At 44.1% G+C, this 19,438-nt stretch overlaps 1 protein-coding gene across 1 annotated transcript in view; it reads right to left on the minus strand.

Moving 5' to 3' along the window:
* The window catches only part of LOC130221908 (NACHT, LRR and PYD domains-containing protein 4E-like), a 65,011-nt gene that overhangs the window by 690 nt on the left and 44,883 nt on the right, over positions 1-19,438 (minus strand). Inside the window, exons 8-9 of the mRNA XM_056454462.1 lie at positions 12,881-13,054; positions 1,609-1,655 (exon numbers count right to left, since the gene is read on the minus strand). Of these exons, the coding sequence (XP_056310437.1) occupies positions 1,609-1,655; positions 12,881-13,054 (221 nt within the window). The remainder of the gene's footprint in view (positions 1-1,608; positions 1,656-12,880; positions 13,055-19,438) is intronic.

A 19,438-nucleotide genomic window follows, 5' to 3' on the forward strand; every position in this document is an offset into this window, starting at 1 on the left:
TCATAATTTTCATGACGAACAAGTTTTTACTGATGATGACGCCAACTATTATAAAAATATACTGACATTTTCGTTGACTAATAAAAATGAGATGAGACATTTTTGGAAAACATCCAATCAGAATTACTCTTGGTGTGTGATGCATGACTCACACATACGCATTTGAAAAGTAACTGATCCAAAGCAGATGCGGGATGTGATTACATCATCTTCCATTGGGGCGTCTGTCAGATTAAACTATAATGAAATGGTAACAGCTGAGAGCAAAAAGAAGATTCGTGTTTGTCAAGAAAAAAGATCGTAAACCGACTGGGGTCAGAAATCGCTGATAAAAACAACAAATCTAAAGTGACATCAGCATGCCAGAGAGTAATCCTGAAATTCAGCAAAGGTAAACACTGATTTTTTTTTTTTATTTACTCGTGTGTGTGTGTGCTTTTGCTTAACTGAAACACTATAGCCTCTCGCTGACCTAGATAATTTATTCAGTTAGATTATACATTAAAAGTTATTAAATTGGTCAGTTTTAAATTCATTATAATGGCATTCATTTTTGTGAAGGGTTGTTTCCTAGCGCGTTTCTTTTTAGCTGCGGCTACAGTTTAGCTAACCCGCTAACTCATGCTAGGTTTACTCACTGTCTGCATCTGCCGCAATCGTCATGACAACAGCCATTTACAGTTTACCTCTACCACAAAACAAAAACTTTTTTATTCAGGATGTCATCAACGATGTGATGTAATGATACTATAGTGCTATAATCTCTGCTTATCAGGGAGTCGCATACAACACAAAAGATAACGATACTGCCTTAAAGTGAAGCACACTTTTTATTTATCTTTGCTTTACAATTCCTCTATGTGAGTTAACAGAGCCATGGGCCTGAGTGCACATTTTACAAGATGACACATTATCATTTGCCAGTCATATGTCTTTACTCTTCATATTTACTCAGTGCTGCATCTGAGCACCATGTACTGTAACACCAACTACAACAGTAAAGCTTGCTATAGACTGACATTGCAAATTGGACTTAAACTATTTTAAGCCCTTTCAAAGATTTAATGGCTTGAAACAGTTCATCAGACTGGTTAAAAAGACATGTAGTTTACACCATGTTAAAAAATGGTGTTTGCTAAGTAATTGCACACTCCTGCATTTTCAGATGGCTACTCTTCTAACATGTGGATTGATTGCCGACACATAATTTTACATGTTACTTATGATATAAACAACAATGCATATCTAATTTTTGGTCTTCAATGGAAAAGCTATAGTTCATATTTTAATTAAACTGTTTTATTTCATTTTAAGTTAGAATATTTTGTATAAATAAATGTATACAATATTTAATTAAATTACTCCTAAATTAAAACAATTTAGTCAACTAAATTCTCGAGTACATTTAGTCAACTAAAATCTTATGAAATTTAGTCGACTAAAACTAAAATGATTCAGAAGACTAAAATATAACTAAAACTAAAAGGAAATTTTAGTCTAAATTCAAAATTCTAAAACAAAAACTAAATAAAAATTTGCTGTCAAAATTAACACTGGTGTGAGAAAGAGAGAAGTTTTGTGTATGTGTATGTGTGTGTGTAGACATACATTTGTGCAGTCCTGCTGTAATCCTCTGCTCTCCTCCATGATCCAGACTGTAAAAACACACAAAGATTGACATTCAGTCAGTAAACAAACACTAAACACTTTATTTTCAGCAGCTGCAGTCAGAATTATTCTGATCAAACATCACTCATTATGCATATTCAATTCAATAAGACATTTGTATTTAATTATTATTTGAATGTATTAATTTTTAATAGTTGTTATTCATTTTTAAATAGTATTAAACAAACAACAAAGTATATGTGTTGAAAAAAAAATAGCACTGAGGTTATAGCACAATCGTGCTCCACTGACAGAAGCTGCCTTTTTTCCCCACAGGATTATAATTTATGTGCACCAGTACAAAGCGGGTTTCACCACACAATAGGACAAGACACAGTATGGCAAGCCGTTTTTAGCATTAAATACCTCTTGCCGTACTAGTCATAATTCAGTTTTGACTAGTCATAATTCCAATTCCAGATATCTACAGTTGAAGTCAGAATTATTAGCCCCCCGAATTAAGTAGCCCCCCTGTTTATTTTTTCCTCAATCTGTTTAATGGAGAGCAGATTTTTTTCAACACATTTCTAAACATAATAGTTTTAATAACTAATTTCTAATAACTGATTTATTTCCTGTGACGCTCCAGAGACAGACGAGTCTTCGCTGAGGCCAGCTTCCAGCCTCCGCCACTGAGACTGCAGCTCTGCACAAGACGTTTGGCCAGCGGAGAAATTAAAATGATTGTGCCCAACTGAGACTGGTTTCTCTCAAGGTTTTTTTTTCTTCACTTCCGCCTTTAGTGAAGTTTTTTTCCCTCTCCGCTGTCGCCACTGGCTTGCATGGTTCGTGATCTGTAGAGGTGCGCATCGTTGGATTTGCTCTTCAGTATTTGGACTCTCAGTAGTGATTATTAAACCACACTGAACTGAGCTAAACTGAACTGAACTTAAACACTACAAACTGAACTACACTGTTCCTATTTACTGTGACCTTTTATGTGAAGCTGCTTTGACACAATCTACATTGTATAAGCGCTATACAAATAAAGGTGAATTGAATTGAATTGAATTTTATCTTTGTCATGATGACAGTACATAATATTTGACTAGATATTTTTAAGACACTTCTATACAGCTTAAAGTGACATTTAAAGGCTTAACTAGATTAATTAGGTTAACTAGGCAGGTTAGGGTAATAAGGCAAGTTATTGTATAATGATGGTTTGTTCTGTAGACTACCAAATAAAAATAGCTTATAATTCATAATTTTGGCTAATAATTTTGTCCTTAAAATGGCTTTTATTCTAGTCGAAATAAACCAAATAAGACTTTCTCCAGAAGAAAAAATATGATCAGACATACTGTGAAAATGTCCTTGCGCTGTTAAGCATCATTTGGGAAATATAAAAAAAAAAAGAAAAACAAATTCAAAGGGGGGCTAACAACTCTGACTTCAACTGTATATTGCAATTTTGACTAGTTGTAATTGCAATTAAGATATCTGCAATGTGATTGCGACTAGTATAATATGCATTGAAGATATCTGCAACCCTATATGACTAGTCATATTTCTCAATTGACTTCCATTGAAAGATATCTACAAATGAGTTTTGACTAGTAGAACTTGTAATTAAAGATATCGCTAATTGAGTTGCCACTCGTGCAAATTATAATTCAAGATATCTCTAACTAAGTTTTTACTAGTCATAATCCAATTAGAGATATATTTAATTCGTCAAGCAGCCACTTAGGGCTATGGGGAATTAGGGGTCCCCAACCAATGCCAAGAAGCTATTTTAATCATATAGCTCTTTTATACATTTTCTATCGTATGTTGTAAAATCTGTCTATAACCATTAAGATTTTAACGTTATTACTTGTTTTCAAATCCGAGGGCCCCCATGAATAATGTAACGTTACTTCCGTACTGCACATGCAGCAGGTGTAAGCATTTCAAAGACGCTGCCAGCCAGTGTTGCCAACTTTGCAACTTTTCAAAACCCCCTAGCGCCAAATGTTCAAAAAAGCAACTAGCGAATGTTTTTAGGAGTTCCTGGAGACTCTCATGTGTCCATGCTGTTCCTAGCTGCGGGTGATGCCGTCTGCCTCTCCATCTCACTCAGGCGGCACTGCACCACACTATCATCTCTCAAACCTGCAGCATTGACAGCAGATAATTCCTCTGCATATTGACGGCAAATGTTAATGCACTGCGGGCGTGAGATATTTCCCTAGTACAGTCAAGTTGATCTGCTTCACCTCTGTTTTAAATGTAATAACATTCACAGTCACAGTTCACAGTCGCAGAGATTTTAGTGACAGCAGTCTGCCAGCGATCAAAGTAATTTCCAACTTCTTTGTGTTTGTCCTAACCATTGTATGTATTATATAAATTCATTATTTTAACTGTAATTTAAATGTCAAACCCCATTTCCCTCAGACCAACATCAGGGGTTTGTAACACTTTCAAGCTGCAGCCACTACTTTATTTTATTTTCTTGTCTATGGGGATTGGCTAAAGTAGAATAATCAGTCCAGTGATTCCCCTCCAATCAAATGGCAACATACAGAACTCAAGACACAGAAGACACAAAATCTGTATGCACGATGACTGAGAGATTGTTTAGATGCATGTCACTCATATGATGATGAATGTTTACTGTATGATGACTGAAATCAGGAACAAGCAAGCTGGAAGTGGCCAATTAGATGTGTTCTACACATGCTATTCTTGCCATTAGCATCAAGGTGTGGGGGCGCTGAGTAGCAAAGTCCAGTCATGTCAAAGATTGACAGCCAGATGCTTTCATGTGGATATTGAGACGCTGCTTTTCCCATTTTCCAAAACAAATGCTGAGATGATGAGTTTCATTTTATTTGAGGAGTTCAGACACAAAAGCCGCTAAACATCACTTCCGCCAAAAATGAGCTATTGACATTGAGCAAATGCTTTAGGCACGTGGTATATGTTCAATAAAATAATTTTGCTTCAAATCATCTGAATCCCAGTGTCATTCCATTCAGAAATAACAGTTTGCTGTTAATAGCCTCCAAACGCCACGTGCCTTTAACAGCAAAAGCTGCTATGGTCCGAGAATCAATCAGAAGGCATGAATCGAATCATATATTTTCAATGTAGCAGCACGCTGATGTCACAGTCTGTGTTGCACCACAGACGATTGAGTCTCAGATTATTTTTCAAACAAATATACAACACTAACCAAAGACTAAACAACCCAACAATTAACAAAGTAGATCAAAGTAAGACTTAAGGGAAACAAAACCGTAAATTAAAGTAAATAAAAGCTTGATGGCTGGCTGTGAAGTCTCCTCTCTCTCTCCACTCAATGTTGGTCCATATTTATAGGCAATTTTCAATGAGCGAAACTCGCTGCAGGTGCGCAAAGGCAGACTCTAGGAAACAAACAGTGAGTGACGTCATGACACACATGCAAGCACAAACACAGACAGGCAACAGCCGTAACATTCCCCCACCTAAAAGAAGAATCCTATTTCCTAAAGTGAGAGGATTCTAGGTGAAGCATCGAAAAGCCAACAAGAAAATAAATAAAAAAAACTATTACCTTTTAAAATTTTACCCTCATGAGAGGGCATCAGCAACAACATTGTCACGCCCCTTTTTATGCTGGATTTCGAAGTTATAACGTTGGGCCATCAATGCCCAGCGCATTAATCTCTGATTATGATTATACATTTTATTTAAGAAAACCAGTAGATTGTAGTCGGTATAGACCATGACAGGAGTAGAACTGCAACCAATATACACATCAAAATGTTGCCAGGGTCTCTTTTTCTATGACAGAATAATTAAGTTGATGGCGATTTAATTTCGCAGAGAAATAAGACACTGGGTGAGTGATATCATCAGCACCATCCTGATGCAGGACAGCTCCAACTCCAGTCTCGCTGGCATCCACCTCTAACTTAAACGATCGATCCACAGCAGGGGCAGACAAGACAGGTGCACTACAAAGGAGAGACTTAGCACACAAAAACGCATTCTGACATTCATTAGTCCAGATAAATGCAAATTTAGAGCTACACAATTTTGTAAGCGGAGCTACTACAGCTAAGAAGTTCTTTAAAAAAAACACCTATAGTACCCGGTCATTCCAAGAAAGCGTCTCAATTTCGCGTAGTAGGAACAGGATACGAAAGGATTGCATTCACTTTAGCATTCCCTGGGCATACTTTACCACTCCCAACCTGTTTGCTGAGGTATATAACTGAAGCTTTTGCAAAGCCACACTTTGCAAGATTTAAAGTTAGAGAGGCAGAAGATTAGCGACGAAACACTTCACGCAGGGTTGAAATGTGGTCAGGCCAAACTAGAAGAGTAAATGACAACGTCATCTAGATAGACGTTACAATTTAAAATGTCACAGAGAACGATAGACATTAGTCGTTGAAACGTAGCTGGTGCGTTTCGTAGACCGAACGCCATCCGCGTATATTGAAGAAAAGTATCGGGGGTCACAAAGGCAGATATATCCGAAGCACGTTCAGTCAACATGACTTGCCAATAACCCTTCAAAAGATCTAATTTTGTGATGTATTGAGCACTACCGATATTATCTACACAATCCGCAGTAACGGAAAAGCATCCGGTACGGTCACAGAATTCACCTTTCGAAAATTTGTACAAAATCAAAACAACCCGTCCGCTTTTGGAACTAATATGCATGGTGAACTCCAAGGACTGGTGCTCTTTTTAACAAAGCTATTTTCAATCAAATACTGCACTTCACGCTTCATGATCTCCCGCTTACCTATAGGACAACGATACGCATGCCGTTTAATGGGACTGGCGCTGCACACCACAATATCATGCTGGAGGACTGTAGTGCCAGACGGCACATCATTGAACAGTTCAGGAAAACTCCTCACTAAATCGATCACATCCTGTCGTTGGTCACTAGGCAGATAAGACAATTCAGAAGATAATGTTTTTTGAAGTTCAGAATTTTTTAAACAACCACCATTCAACATCTCCGCGGAGACGCTCAAGCCGTCATCTTCCTCCTCAAGCTCCAGAGTACGGGACAGCATGTACACTTACTCAGATTCTTTTTCCTGCTTGCTGTCAGAAGAAACTGTTTCCTTTTCAGGATTATCAGCAGAACACAAATATGGTTTTAACATATTTACGTGACATAAACGAGTTCGAACCTTGATCGGTTTGAACAATTCGCGGTAATCCAAAAGTGGTGAAAAATTTTATCAAAGCTTTAGTAACAGATTTAGCAGTAATATTTCACAACGGTACTGCTTCCGGAAATCGCGTAGTGGTGCACATAATCGTGAGAATATACTGACAACCAGTTTTTGTGCGTGGAAGTGGTCCAACGCAGTCAACGAGTACACGCTCAATTGGTTCGCCAACAGCCGGTATGGGATGAAGCGGAGCAGGGGGGACAATTTGATTTGGTTTCCCCATAACCTGGCAGGTATGACAAACTTTACAATGCCGGGAGACATCAGCTTTTAAACCTGGCCAGAAAAAATGTTGCAGATTGCAAATTGAGAAGGCACCACAATCTGATGAACTACATTCCAATCATCCTGCACATCATTACTCCATGGACGAGGACTCCAGCGACGCATTGTCAACGGTGTTATTCCAGTAAAACTGGTTACATGGTGACAAATTACCATCAGCACTCAAACGACACTTCGCCAGTGTGGAATCATTTTTCTGAGCTTCAGTGAGGAATAGGTAAAAACACATCAGGATTTGGGTGTACAGCTTTTAAAAGGTTAGGGGCCTCTAGAGACTGAGGAAATTCACCCTTCTTAAAAATCTTTGTAAAAACAGACTCGCCTAAGTTAACATCGTTTCCCTTCAAATGTTTCGTTTGTGCCCGAGTTGTAACGGCACTAACAGCAAACACACTTGGAAAACTTTCTGCCAACTTGTCAGGCTGCCGCTCAAAAACGGGTGTATTTGTAATATGCATTACTGGTATGACTTTACCTCCAGCAATGTCATTACCCATAATCAAATGAATTCCTTCTACAGGAAGAGAAGCACGAATAGCTACATTAAAATAGCCAGAAACTAAATCAGAAGATACCCACACACAATGAAGAGTAATGGGTACAAAGCCCATTTCTATTCCCTGTACAATCGTACTAGTGCCACACGCAGAATTAGCATCAAAAGGCAGAGCATCCGGCAATATAAATGACTGAGATCCCCCAATATCACGTAGAATCTTTACAGCATGTTGATTTTCAACACGACCCATCAATGAAACATAGCTGTAAAACACAAACGGTTTAAAGCACACATCCATAACGTCAGTAGCGGCGGGCGGAGACGCGACTAATAAAGAGCCTTGAATTGGTTGGTGACGAATCCGAACACTCTTGCTTTCGCTTCAAAATCCGACACTCTGAAATGACGTGACCAGTTTTATGGCAATAACTTGGATGTACATACGGATGTACATACGCTCTTTGCCTACGACAGACACACACTTCGGGAAATTGGCTCCCTCGTTGCTCATCGAAGATCGGACTTTGAGTTCTTTAACGACACTCTGTTTACACTCTTGCTTTCGCTTCAAAATCCGACACTCTGAAATGACATGACCAGTTTTATGGCAATAACTTCACTGTTTACGAAACTTATAACCAGATGGATTTTGGTCACTTTGATCGCATGTAGAAACAGAGTTTTCTTTTTATGAAACAGAATCAAGTGGGCATTTTACAAAGGCAGATTTATGCAATAGAACATACTCGTCTGCTAAAACTGCTGCTTGTTGAACATGTAACCTTTAGTTCATTTAAATAAATAGCAGTTCGCTCCGGAAATACAATTCTTAAACTCTTCAATGAGCACTAATTCATGCAAAGAAACATAATCCTGCACTTTATAGGCCTTTACCCATCTGTCAAAAAGTAAAGCTTTTTCACGAACGAATTCTACATGTGTCTGAGATGCAGCTTTTTTTGTTGTACGGAATCGTCTATAATGTTCAGGCACCAGTTCATATACTTGAATAATCACATTTTTCACTGTCTCATAATTCAAACTCTCTTCCAAAGGAAGGGCTGCGCACACCTCCTGGGCTTTCCCAGTCAATTTACATTGCAACATTAATACCCAAACATCAAGCGGCCACATTAATACAGCTCTTTAAAAAGCAGTTAAAGATAAGCCATATCTCTGCTTTTGTTGTTTCTCAGGTGTGATTCTAATATCTTGTTAGAAGTATTAGAATTAATTTGGGACGTTGTCAACTCATTTTGCATCCTCAGAACTGCCTCTGTGTGTATGTGTGACTGTGTGTGTGCGTTTGTTTGTTGTTTGTTGTTTGCTTATTACGTAGTTAGTTTCATGTATCGTAGTGTAGCTTAATAAATCTTTGTTCTCGTTTTGTAAGAACTGTGTTCTTGTTTATGTGCTACCCAATACTGTGTTGTTATTATCGTTGGCCACGAAAATAATATAAACAAGATTGGTAAAATCCGATGTCTTCTATTTGTTGGACAAATGATAGATAAATTGTGTATCTTTTAATCTGATTCAGTCTGACTCAATTGAGTTGAATCAATGATTCAAATCATTAAGATCCGGTTCATTGAAATGAGCTTATAAATTCCTGATCGATCTTATAACGTAGGTTGATCCCCTACAGGTATAAATACACAGGACACTATTACACAAATTACAAACAGGTGACACAGCAGGTGAAACTGATTATTAGAAACAGGTAAATGATTATTAGAAAACAGCGGGAAACAGAACAAAGCGGTCACATGACAAACACAAGCACATGGATCATAGCACAACATAACATCACATGACACAACACAACAGACATGTGATATTATACCCACCCCCCTGTTAAGGCATACTTTAAAATAATTTATGGCATTAGTTGTTATCAAAATATAGCTAAATGTCTAATCAAAATGATTCACTGTATGTCATCAAGATGGCGCCGAGCATGGCTGCCGTGTTGCGAGCTCCCAGCAAACTTTGTTGTGTTTTGTGTGTTTTACTTGTTTTTTAGTTGTTTTTCGTGCTGGATGTACATACGCTCTTTGCCTACGACAGACACACACTTCGGGAAATTGGCTCCCTCGTTGCTCATCGAAGATCGGACTTTGAGTTCTTTAACGACACTCTGTTTACAAACACAGCAAAAGAGCTCTTTGTCTGGGTCACACAACCGAAGCGATGACGGCAACCCAGCCGGAAAAGAGAAAAGAGTCCTCGTCAGACTAAGATGCTGTGGATTTTGACCTCCGCTCTCCACCATTCTGCTATGTAACTGGACAACAAACTTTGCGAGCTACGGGCGCGCATTTCCTTACGGGCTGCTGAACTTTTGGGCTCTCCGTGCACCACGTGGTCACGTTTTGATCACGTGGAGTGGGAGATGTTCCGGGCAGCTTCTGATGACAACATTGAAGGGTACTCAGACACAGTTATGTGCTTCATCAGGAAATGTATAGAAGACGTGGTCCCAACAAAAACTGTCCATATCTACCCCAACCAAAAACCAAAGGTCAATAGCGAAGTTCGAACAGCCCTATCAGTGCGAACTTCCGCCTATAAATTCAGAAATGCTGAGGAACAAAAACAAGCAAATTACAACCTCAGAAAAACCATCAAAGAAGCAAAACGTCAATACAGAGACAAGGTAAAGGGTCAATTTAACACCAATAACGTAAGGAGCATGTGGCAGAGTCTTAATTACATCACAGACTTTAAAAGTAACAAATCAGCCACTGTAAACATTGCTGCGTCTCTCCCGGACAAGCTCAACTCGTTCTACGCTCGCTTTGAAGCCCAGGAAAGCGCGCACACACTGCGCGCTCCCGCGACCGATACCGAAACCGCCAGCACACTCTCTGTTTCTGTTGCGGACGTAACAAGATCTTTCCGTCGCGTGAACATCTGAAAAGCGACGGGCCCAGATGGCATCCCCGGACGTGTACTTAAAGCATGTGCACACTAGCTAGGGGGGGTTTTCACGGACATCTTTAACCTCTTGCTCTCTTGGTCTGTGGTTCCCACATGCTTTAAGACAGCTACTATTGTGCTTGTACTGAAATCAGCTAAAACCACATGCATGAATGACTGGTGTACGGTTGCACTGACACCCATCTTCAGCAAATGCTTTGAGAAGCTGATTAAAAAGCACATCTGCTCAGTACTGCCCGCTCACACTGACCCTCTGCAATTTGCATACAGGAATAACCGCTCCACTGATGATGCAATTGCTTTCACCTTGCACACTGCTCTGTCTCACCTGGAAAACAAAAATGCATTTGTGAGACTGCTGTTTGTGGACTACAGCTCAGCATTCAACACCATAGTGCCTGCCAAGCTGGTGGTGAAGCTCCAGGCTCTGGATCTACACAGCTCTCTGTGCAACTGGATCCTGGACTTCCTGTCAAGCAGACGCCAGGTGGTCAGAATGAACAACATCACCTTATCCACACTGATCCTCAACACTGGTGCTCCACAGGGCTGTGTTCTCAGCCCACTCTTGTACTCCATGTACACACATGACGGTACAGCCAAACACAGCTCCAACGTCATCGTTAAATTTGCTGATGACACAACGGTGGTGGGCCTAATCACCAATAATGATGAGATGGCCTACAGAGAGAAGGTGCACACTCTGACGCAGTGGTGTGAGGAAAACCACCTTTTGCTCAACATCAGCAAAACCAAGGAGCTGGTGGTGGATTTCAGGAGAGAGAAGAGAGAACACACTCCCATCACCATTAACAGGACACCGGTGGAGAGAGTCAGCACTTTCAAGTTTCTTGGAGTCCATATCGCTGAGGATTTGACATGGACTGCTCACACAGACGCAGTGCTGAGGAAGGCACATCAACGCCTCTTCTTCCTCAGGCGTCTCAGGAGGTTGGGAATGAGCCCCCACATCCTCCGCTCGTTCTACACCTGCACTGTGGAGAGCATCCTGTCTGGTTGTATCACCACCTGGTAGGGAAACAGCCCCAGCAGCAATCGCAAAGGCCCACATAGGATTGTGCGAATTGCTGGACGCGTAGGTGAGCTTCCCTCCCTCCAGGATATCTACACCAGGCGGTGCATGAGGAAAGCCAAGAGAATCATCAGCGACTCCAGCCACCCAAGCCATAGACTTTTCTCTCTGCTACCCTCAGGCAGACGGTTCCGCAGCATCCGGTCACGCACCAGCCGACTGAAGGAAAGTTTCTTCCCTCAGACTATCAGGCTAATGAACACTTAACACACCCCACACAAACTCTTCCATACCCCTCACTGCACACCAACAATATGTAGCATGCACTGCACTTTAACCAATCCATACTTAAAAACAATACTGCCTACAACTATGTGTACACCTATTCATTGTACATATTGCTGTCAACACTGCCAATTTTACATTGTCCTGTTTTTTTGGGGGGAGTATGCTGTTGTATGTTGTTGTATTTTGCACTGTCTGTATTTTGCCTTGAGCCAGCACCTAAGCTTTTTACTCATCACAGCACACATGCTGCTGATGATGTGACAATAAAAGTGATTTCATTTGATTTTTTGATTTTCAAAGTGAAATAAGCATACAGGTGCAATGAAGGATTTGTCTTTATTAGCTAACATTTTAAAATGTTATTTTTACATAAATATAAGAATAATAATTAGAGGTAACACTTTATAATAACTACATAGTTATTATTTTATTATTTAGGCACATATTAATAGTTACTTTGTATGTTTGTACTAACTTTGTACCAGCTTTGTGACCTAATCTAAAGTGAGAAGTATTTATGTTTTGTAAATACCTTATTGAAATGTATGTAAGAAGTTTCACTGCTCAGCTAAAGTGCTGAAACTGTACAGTATGTCCCGATTAATGTCAGAACTGCCTCAGTATAACGAAACATCCTTTACAGATTTGGATTAATATCTGAAGACTGAAACAGGATTGAAGTAGGCTACAAAGCTTTAGCAGTAGTTTCAGTTTAATAATAATCTGTTTAAAATAATATTTGGCTTTGCATAAAGCTAGATGTATGCAATGTTTTATAAAAGGATTTGCCAATAGAATCTTCGTCTTGTAGCTAAATTGTAGAGGTATTGTGTTAAATAATAAATAAATAAATAAATGTCATTCATGAAAATAAATAAAAAAAACAAAGTTTGTGTACCTCCCTTTAAATTCGCTGATACTGAAATATTCACTCTTCATAGACATGATTGTTATACTCTAGGGCTAGGGCAGTGATGCTCCACATACTTGAGTTTGTCCAGTGTGTAGTTTGGATCCTCCAGTTTTTCAGAGAGCAGCTTGACTCCTGAATTTCCTGGATGATTGTAGCTCAGATCCAGCTCTCTCAGGTGTGAGGGGTTTGAACTCAGAGCTGAAGACAGAAAACCACAGCCTTCCTCTGTCACCATACAGCCAGACAATCTACAAACACAACAATATATATCCTGATTACCTCTCCTTACATCTCTTAAAAAAACTCATACAGAAAGTGCTCTTTGCCATATCAAATTTTGTGAAGAACTTTCTTTTACATTTAAGATAACTAGAAAAAAAGAATCTCAGCAAATACTTGTCATCAAGTGTGGTTTATTTATAAACTAATTTCGAGAGTATCATATGCTTATGATTAAACACAGCTGGTACTGAATCAGCTCTGTATATTGCTCCAATCAGATGAATACTGACACACTATTAATCACCAGAGCTTTCCACTCCAGTCATCTTCGTCTTGAAGAATCCCACCTTCCACGCCTACTCCTCCCCTTCTCTGATAGGGTGGCACGGTGGCCCAGTGGGTAGCACTGTTGCCTCACGGCAAGAACGTCTCTGGTTCGGCCCCTCACCGGGCCAGTCGTCATTTCTGTCTGGAGTTTGCATGTTCTCCCTGTGTTCTTGTGGGTTTACCCCAGGTTTCCTTATTTCCTCCTACCGTTCAACGACATACACTATAAGTAAATTGACTACTCTAAAAAAGCATCTTAAGACAACTCTTAGCCAGGTATCTCAGCACGTTCACAAGCAGGGGAGTTCTTGAGACCTACCTGAGCTCAAACTCTTCTCTCGCCCTTAAAGCAAGAGGAAGCCTCGGGCTTAAGGATATTCTGAGCTCAGGGCTCTCTCCCGGGACAGCATGCCAAATACACTTTATTATCAATTATCAGCTAAGTGTGAACTCTTGAAGGCCCTGTTTACACTGCCAGTTAAATGTGACCCAATTCCGATTTTTTGCTCCTATGTGACAGATTGGATCTGTTCTATGACCATGTAAACATGAAAAAAAACGCATGCATTTGGATATTCAGAGATTGGTTTCAGGCCTCCTTCATATGTGGAATTAAATCAGATATAAATCATCCTGTGACAATGCGACTATCATGTAAACAGGCAGATAGGATTTATTGAGGCATTCCGTTTTGTACGTCATTAAACTTGCGACAATGTGGTAGTTATTCTTGGTTAATGATGTAGAAGGAAGAGCATGTGTGGAGACGCCGATGCCGGAAACAACAACAGAGGAAACGGGGAAAAGGAAAGTGGTCAGTGGTTGACGGCAGAAGTTACCTGCCTTCTTGCCTTGTGTGGAGGTGAGTCATTGGAGGACACCATTTATAAACTATAGGAGCGAGCTGTGATGATGGCCCTTTCCTCTTCCGCCTCATCATTTTAAAGTTGGGTGAACTTCACAGATTTTGCAGAGCTAAAAGCAAGACAATTTCTTCCATTGTGGCTAGTGTGGCGCAGATGCTAGAACCGCCTTTACCCGGAGAACATGCAAACTCCACACAGAAATGTCCACTGACCCAGCCGGGGCTTGAATCAGTGACCTTCATGCTGTGAGACAATCGTGGTACCCACTGCACCACTGTAACACCAAGCTGTGTATCTTGAGGACCTATAATCGTCAAGATATCAGTTTTAATGTATCTGTGTGATTGGTAATGTAATCTCAATTTCACAGTAATGTTTCACAATTCGGCGACGCGGTGGCGCAGTACGTATTGCTGTCGCCTCACAACGAGAAGGTCGTTGGGTCAGTTGGCGTTTCTGTGTGGAGTTTGCATGTTCTCCACGTATTCTTGTGGGTTTCCTCCGGGTGCTCTGGTTTCCCCCACAGGTCCAAAGACATGCGGTACAGGTGAATTGGGTAAGCTAAAATTGTCAGTAGTTTATGTGTGTGAATAAGTGTGTATGGGTGTTTCCCAGTGATGGGTTGCGGCTGGAAGGGCATCCGCTGTGTAAAACATATGCTGGATAAGTTGGCGGTTCATTCCGCTGTGGCGACTCCAGATTAATAAAGGGACTAAGCTGAAAAGAAAATGAATGAATGTTTTGCAATTTCACTTGTCTCTGTTCATCTGGGTTTTGGCTGCGAAAAGATCTTTGCCAGATGCTCCACTACAGAAAAAATGGTCTTAACATCAATTCATGACCAGACAAGGACTTTTACTGTCTTGAATTTTACGATTGTTTGTTGTGATTTGAGTATTTAAGGGAAAGGTGCAAAAATGTCATTCGGATCTTATAGTGAATAAACCCTATTGCAATGTGTGAGTCTCCGAGTTTTTCCATCAAGACTTACATGCTGCAGCGTACTTTATCCATCTAATGTTTAGATTTATCTTTGAGTAATTATTATACATTTCGGAATTGGCTTTTTATTATTTGATTCTCTAAATGTCTGACTTGTCATGCCTGATTTGCAACCCAGGCTCATTCTGAAAACATAGTTCCATGTACGTTACTGGAGGCCACGAAATACATCTCAGGAGGAAGTAAAAAAAAATTGATAGGAACAACAAACCCTTATTTGGTGGATGGTGGGTCTTTCCAGCCAGCTTTTGTAAACGACCAAGTCCATTTGGGGCACCAGTGCCACAGTTGGGTGAGTGAGAATTAGCGTGGCTGGTGGTGTCGACGCTCACCGGTGTACTTGATTAGACCCAGGCCCCAGCCCACCACCAAGCCCGACGGGAGACTCCTTTTCCAGGACGTCCCGCGCCTGGAGGTGCGTGTCCGGCGCTGATTGTCTCTGACCTCCCATCAGGCATTCGGAGTAGGCGAAGAAATGTGGACTTAGGTTTTGGCGGCTTTGCGTTTGAAGGAACTAGGGGGTCAATGGTGAGGCTGGCTGCCCGCAAAAGTGCCCCGATCCCGGCCAGCGCCGTTGGCATTGGGGGCATGGGGGTCCCGCCTCAACCAAGCGGTTCAGTCATCAAAAGCTTGCCCAGAAACAGTGCCCCGATCCCGGGCGAGCTGTGGCCTGGGGGTTCCACCTCAACCAAGCGGTTCAGTCATTAAAGTCTTGCCCAGAGATAGTGCCCCGATCCCGGGCGAGCTGTGGCCTGGGGATCCCGCCTCAACCAAGCGGTTCAGTCACTGAAGGCTTGCCCAAAGACAGTGCCCCGATCCAGGCCAGCGCTGTTGGCCTTGGGGGGTGGGGGTCCCGCCTCAACCAAGCGGTTCAGTCATTAAAGGCTTGCCCAAAGACAGTGCCCCGATCCAGGCCAGCGCTGTTGGCCTTGGGGGGTGGGGGTCCCGCCTCAACCAAGCGGTTCAGTCATTAAAGGCTTGCCCAAAGACAGTGCCCCGATCCAGGCCAGCGCTGTTGGCCTTGGGGGGTGGGGGTCCCGCCTCAACCAAGCGGTTCAGTCATTAAAGACTTGCCCAGAGATAGTGCCCCGATCCCGGGTGAGCTGTGGCCTGGGGGTCCCGCCTCAACCAAGCGGTTCAGTCATTAAAGGCTTGCCCAGAGACAGTGCCCCAATCCTGGCCAGCGCCGTTGGCCTTGGAGGCCCCAGGGGCACCAGTGCCACACCGACCCCGGGCTAAGCTGGTGGGTGCCCATGGGCATGGAGGACCTCACCCAAGCGGTTGAGACATTGAAGGCTTGCCCAGAAACAGTGCCTCGACCCCGGGCGAGCTGGTGGGCGCCCGTGGGCATGGAGGACCTCAACCAAGCGGTTCAGACATTGAAGGCTTGCTCAAAGACAGTGCCCCGATCCAGGCCAGCGCTGTTGGCCTTGGGGGGATGGGGGTCCCGCCTCAACCAAGCGGTTCAGACATTGAAGACTTGCCCAAAGATAGTGCCCCGATCCAGACCAGCGCTGTTGGCCTTGGGGGGGTGGGGGTGGCAAACCCCCGGCACTGGAGGAAGACAAACACAAAACCTGCATATTGAATGCCCCTGGAACTACGTGCCGCTGGTGCACCCCAGCCACAAATTGAGCACTGCCCCGGGTGGTGGAACTTGGAAAGGCTGGTGCACCCGAGCTATCTCTGTACAAAGTACGACAAGGTGGTGGAGAGGGTGGTGCCCCACATCCGAGGGGGATCACCAACGGCACATCTGCCTAGCGAGTGCCACTGACTAAGTCAATGTTCCTGGCTTAAGTGTGGGGTGCCCGGGCACTGCTGGTGAGCAGGTGTCAAACTAGAAGACACTTTGGGCCCGGTGCTTGCCCCGGAAAGGGTGTGGGCCATTCGGGGAGAGGGGGTGGCCCTGGAGGTCAGGGGCTCCAGCCCCTCTAACATGAGCGCCTGCCCCCCAGAAAGGGTGTGGGTCCTCGGGGAGAGGGGGTGGCAGTGGTGGCCCCCCGGGGAAGCATCAGCATTTGGGATGATTGTAAGTCTTTCCAGCGAGCTTTTGAAACCACTAAGTCCATTTGGGGATTGATGGGTATTTGTAAGGGCCATGAGGAAGATGGGTGGTCTCCGGAACGGCCGGTGGCGACGGGCGACGCTCACCGGTGTAGTTGATTAGACCCAGGCCCCAGCCCGCCAAGCCATGCCCGACGGGAGACCGCCTTTTTTTGGGGCGTCCCGCGCCTGGAGGTGCGTGTCTGGCGCTGATTGTCTCTGACCTGCCATCAAGTTTTCGGGAAAGGCGAAGACGAAGACTAAAAAGCTTATACCAAAAGCCCCCGTGGCTGGCGCAGTCCAAGTTGCCCATAACAGTGCGTGTTCGGTGGGGCTCATGCCATCCCTTTGTGTGGGAAAAGGGAATCAAAAAGCAGCGCAAAAATAAGTCTCCGCGGCTGGCGCAGTCCAAGCTGCCCAAAACGATACGTTGTTTCCGGGAGAAAAATCCACCAAAAGTCGTAACAACTGCTTCCAAATATACGTTGGACCAAAGAGGTCTTCCCCTTTAATGATGCGGAAGTGGACGCCTTGTCGGAAAGTGGCTCGAGAGTTGTGGTGGTTGCAGTCCACTCAACCGACAGTACCCATGGTGTCTCGGCTGGCGTCGTCCTCCGAAGAGGAACGGGAACCAGACGGCCCGGAAGCCGAGCGTCCATGCGCCGACCCCCGCTGCAGGCTCTCAACGGAGCGCATACAGGCCCAGCTCTGAGCTCCGCAAGCAGGTGGACAAGGTGAGGTCCACCCAGCTCAAATTCACCCGCCGCTATCGTGGGTTGAGGAGGGGTGAAGAGGCGAGGAAGAGCAGGCGAGCAAGGTCGTGTTCTGCCCTGCCGGCACCATCCCCCGCCCCCGGGCGAGGGGCGGCCCGAGGTCTCCGGGTGGCCTCCGGGCCTGTGGAAGCCTACGATCCAACAAAGTACCCGGACCACGCCCGCGCCTTCAGTTGATTATGGTTGTGGCACTGTTCTGTTGGGCTGGTGGTGGGGGTATGTCATCAAGGCTGACTTTTGACTTTTGCCCCCGTTCTGCAGACTTGCTTTTGGAAGAGGTAAAGGGTTTCCAATTGGGGCGCGAGCCCACCGCCCGTCTGCGGAACAACGTCGCCTCCAAACTGGCGAGGGTCAAGGCCTTCCTAGGCTTCATGGCGAAAGGCCACGCGAACCCAGAAACCTTGTCCTTCCTCAACCAACCGGCGTGCATCCGAGCCTGGTCTGCCCTGCTAGGCCAAACGGGCATGGCCGAGCCCACGAGGCAGCACTACCTGAAGAACCTTGTGCAGTTCCTAGTTTATCTCGCCGAAACCCCGCCGGCCTCCTGCCGCCTCTCCAGCACCACCCTGGTGTTGGTTCGCAGGGTTCTTCGAGCTCTCATTTGCGGCATACGTCGCCGCGTTGTGGTACATGAGGTAAAAACCAAGCAGGCTAAAGAAGGCAGACTCATCTCCAAAGCCACCCTGCTACGCTGTCACCGGACGGCTGGGAGAAAAATACCTACCCTTCTAGGTGAGTGTTCAGTTCCGCCGGTCTGCGTTTCCACCACCACTTGTGGAAACGCTGACCTTCTCTCCGTTGTTCCCTCTTCTGCTCCGGGGCACCAGCGGGTTAAAGGGGGGGGGGGGGGGGGTACGCTGACGTGACTAGTTTGACCGAGAGCTGCCTGCGCCCCGGAGCAGAGAGCGTGTGACCGAGAGCTGCTGGCGCCCCGGAGGAGAGATTATCTTTTTGCCTTGGGGCACCAGCGGCTATCGCTAAGTTTAAATCGTTGGTGGTGTAAGAAGGTTTGTTGGAAAAGTCTATCCCCTAACTGCCTTCCGTCAGACGGCCTCGAGTCCAGCCCAGACACCAGACAGCAGTGGCGCTTCTATGGTTTTCTGACCGGCTACCTTACCTCCATCACGGGCCATCGCTGTGGGGTCTTCCAGAACCTGACCATCCAGGAGGTCGAAGAGGCCTCCAGAAGCCCGGACGAGTCCGCCTATGTCATTAACGTGAGTGGAACTTTGAGGGTGGGGGCCACCAGTGGTAGGCGCTCACTCATCTTCTCTCTGTTTTTCCTAGATCACCATGCATAAGACAAACCGAGCCTTCGGCGCGGCCCAGTTGTCTCTCAACAAGGAATAATACAGCTGGTTCCGGAGGTTCTTGCAGCTGCGGAAGTGGACGCCTC

Source organism: Danio aesculapii, chromosome 4 (genome assembly GCF_903798145.1).
Source record: "Danio aesculapii chromosome 4, fDanAes4.1, whole genome shotgun sequence".
Classification (NCBI taxonomy): domain Eukaryota; kingdom Metazoa; phylum Chordata; class Actinopteri; order Cypriniformes; family Danionidae; genus Danio; species Danio aesculapii.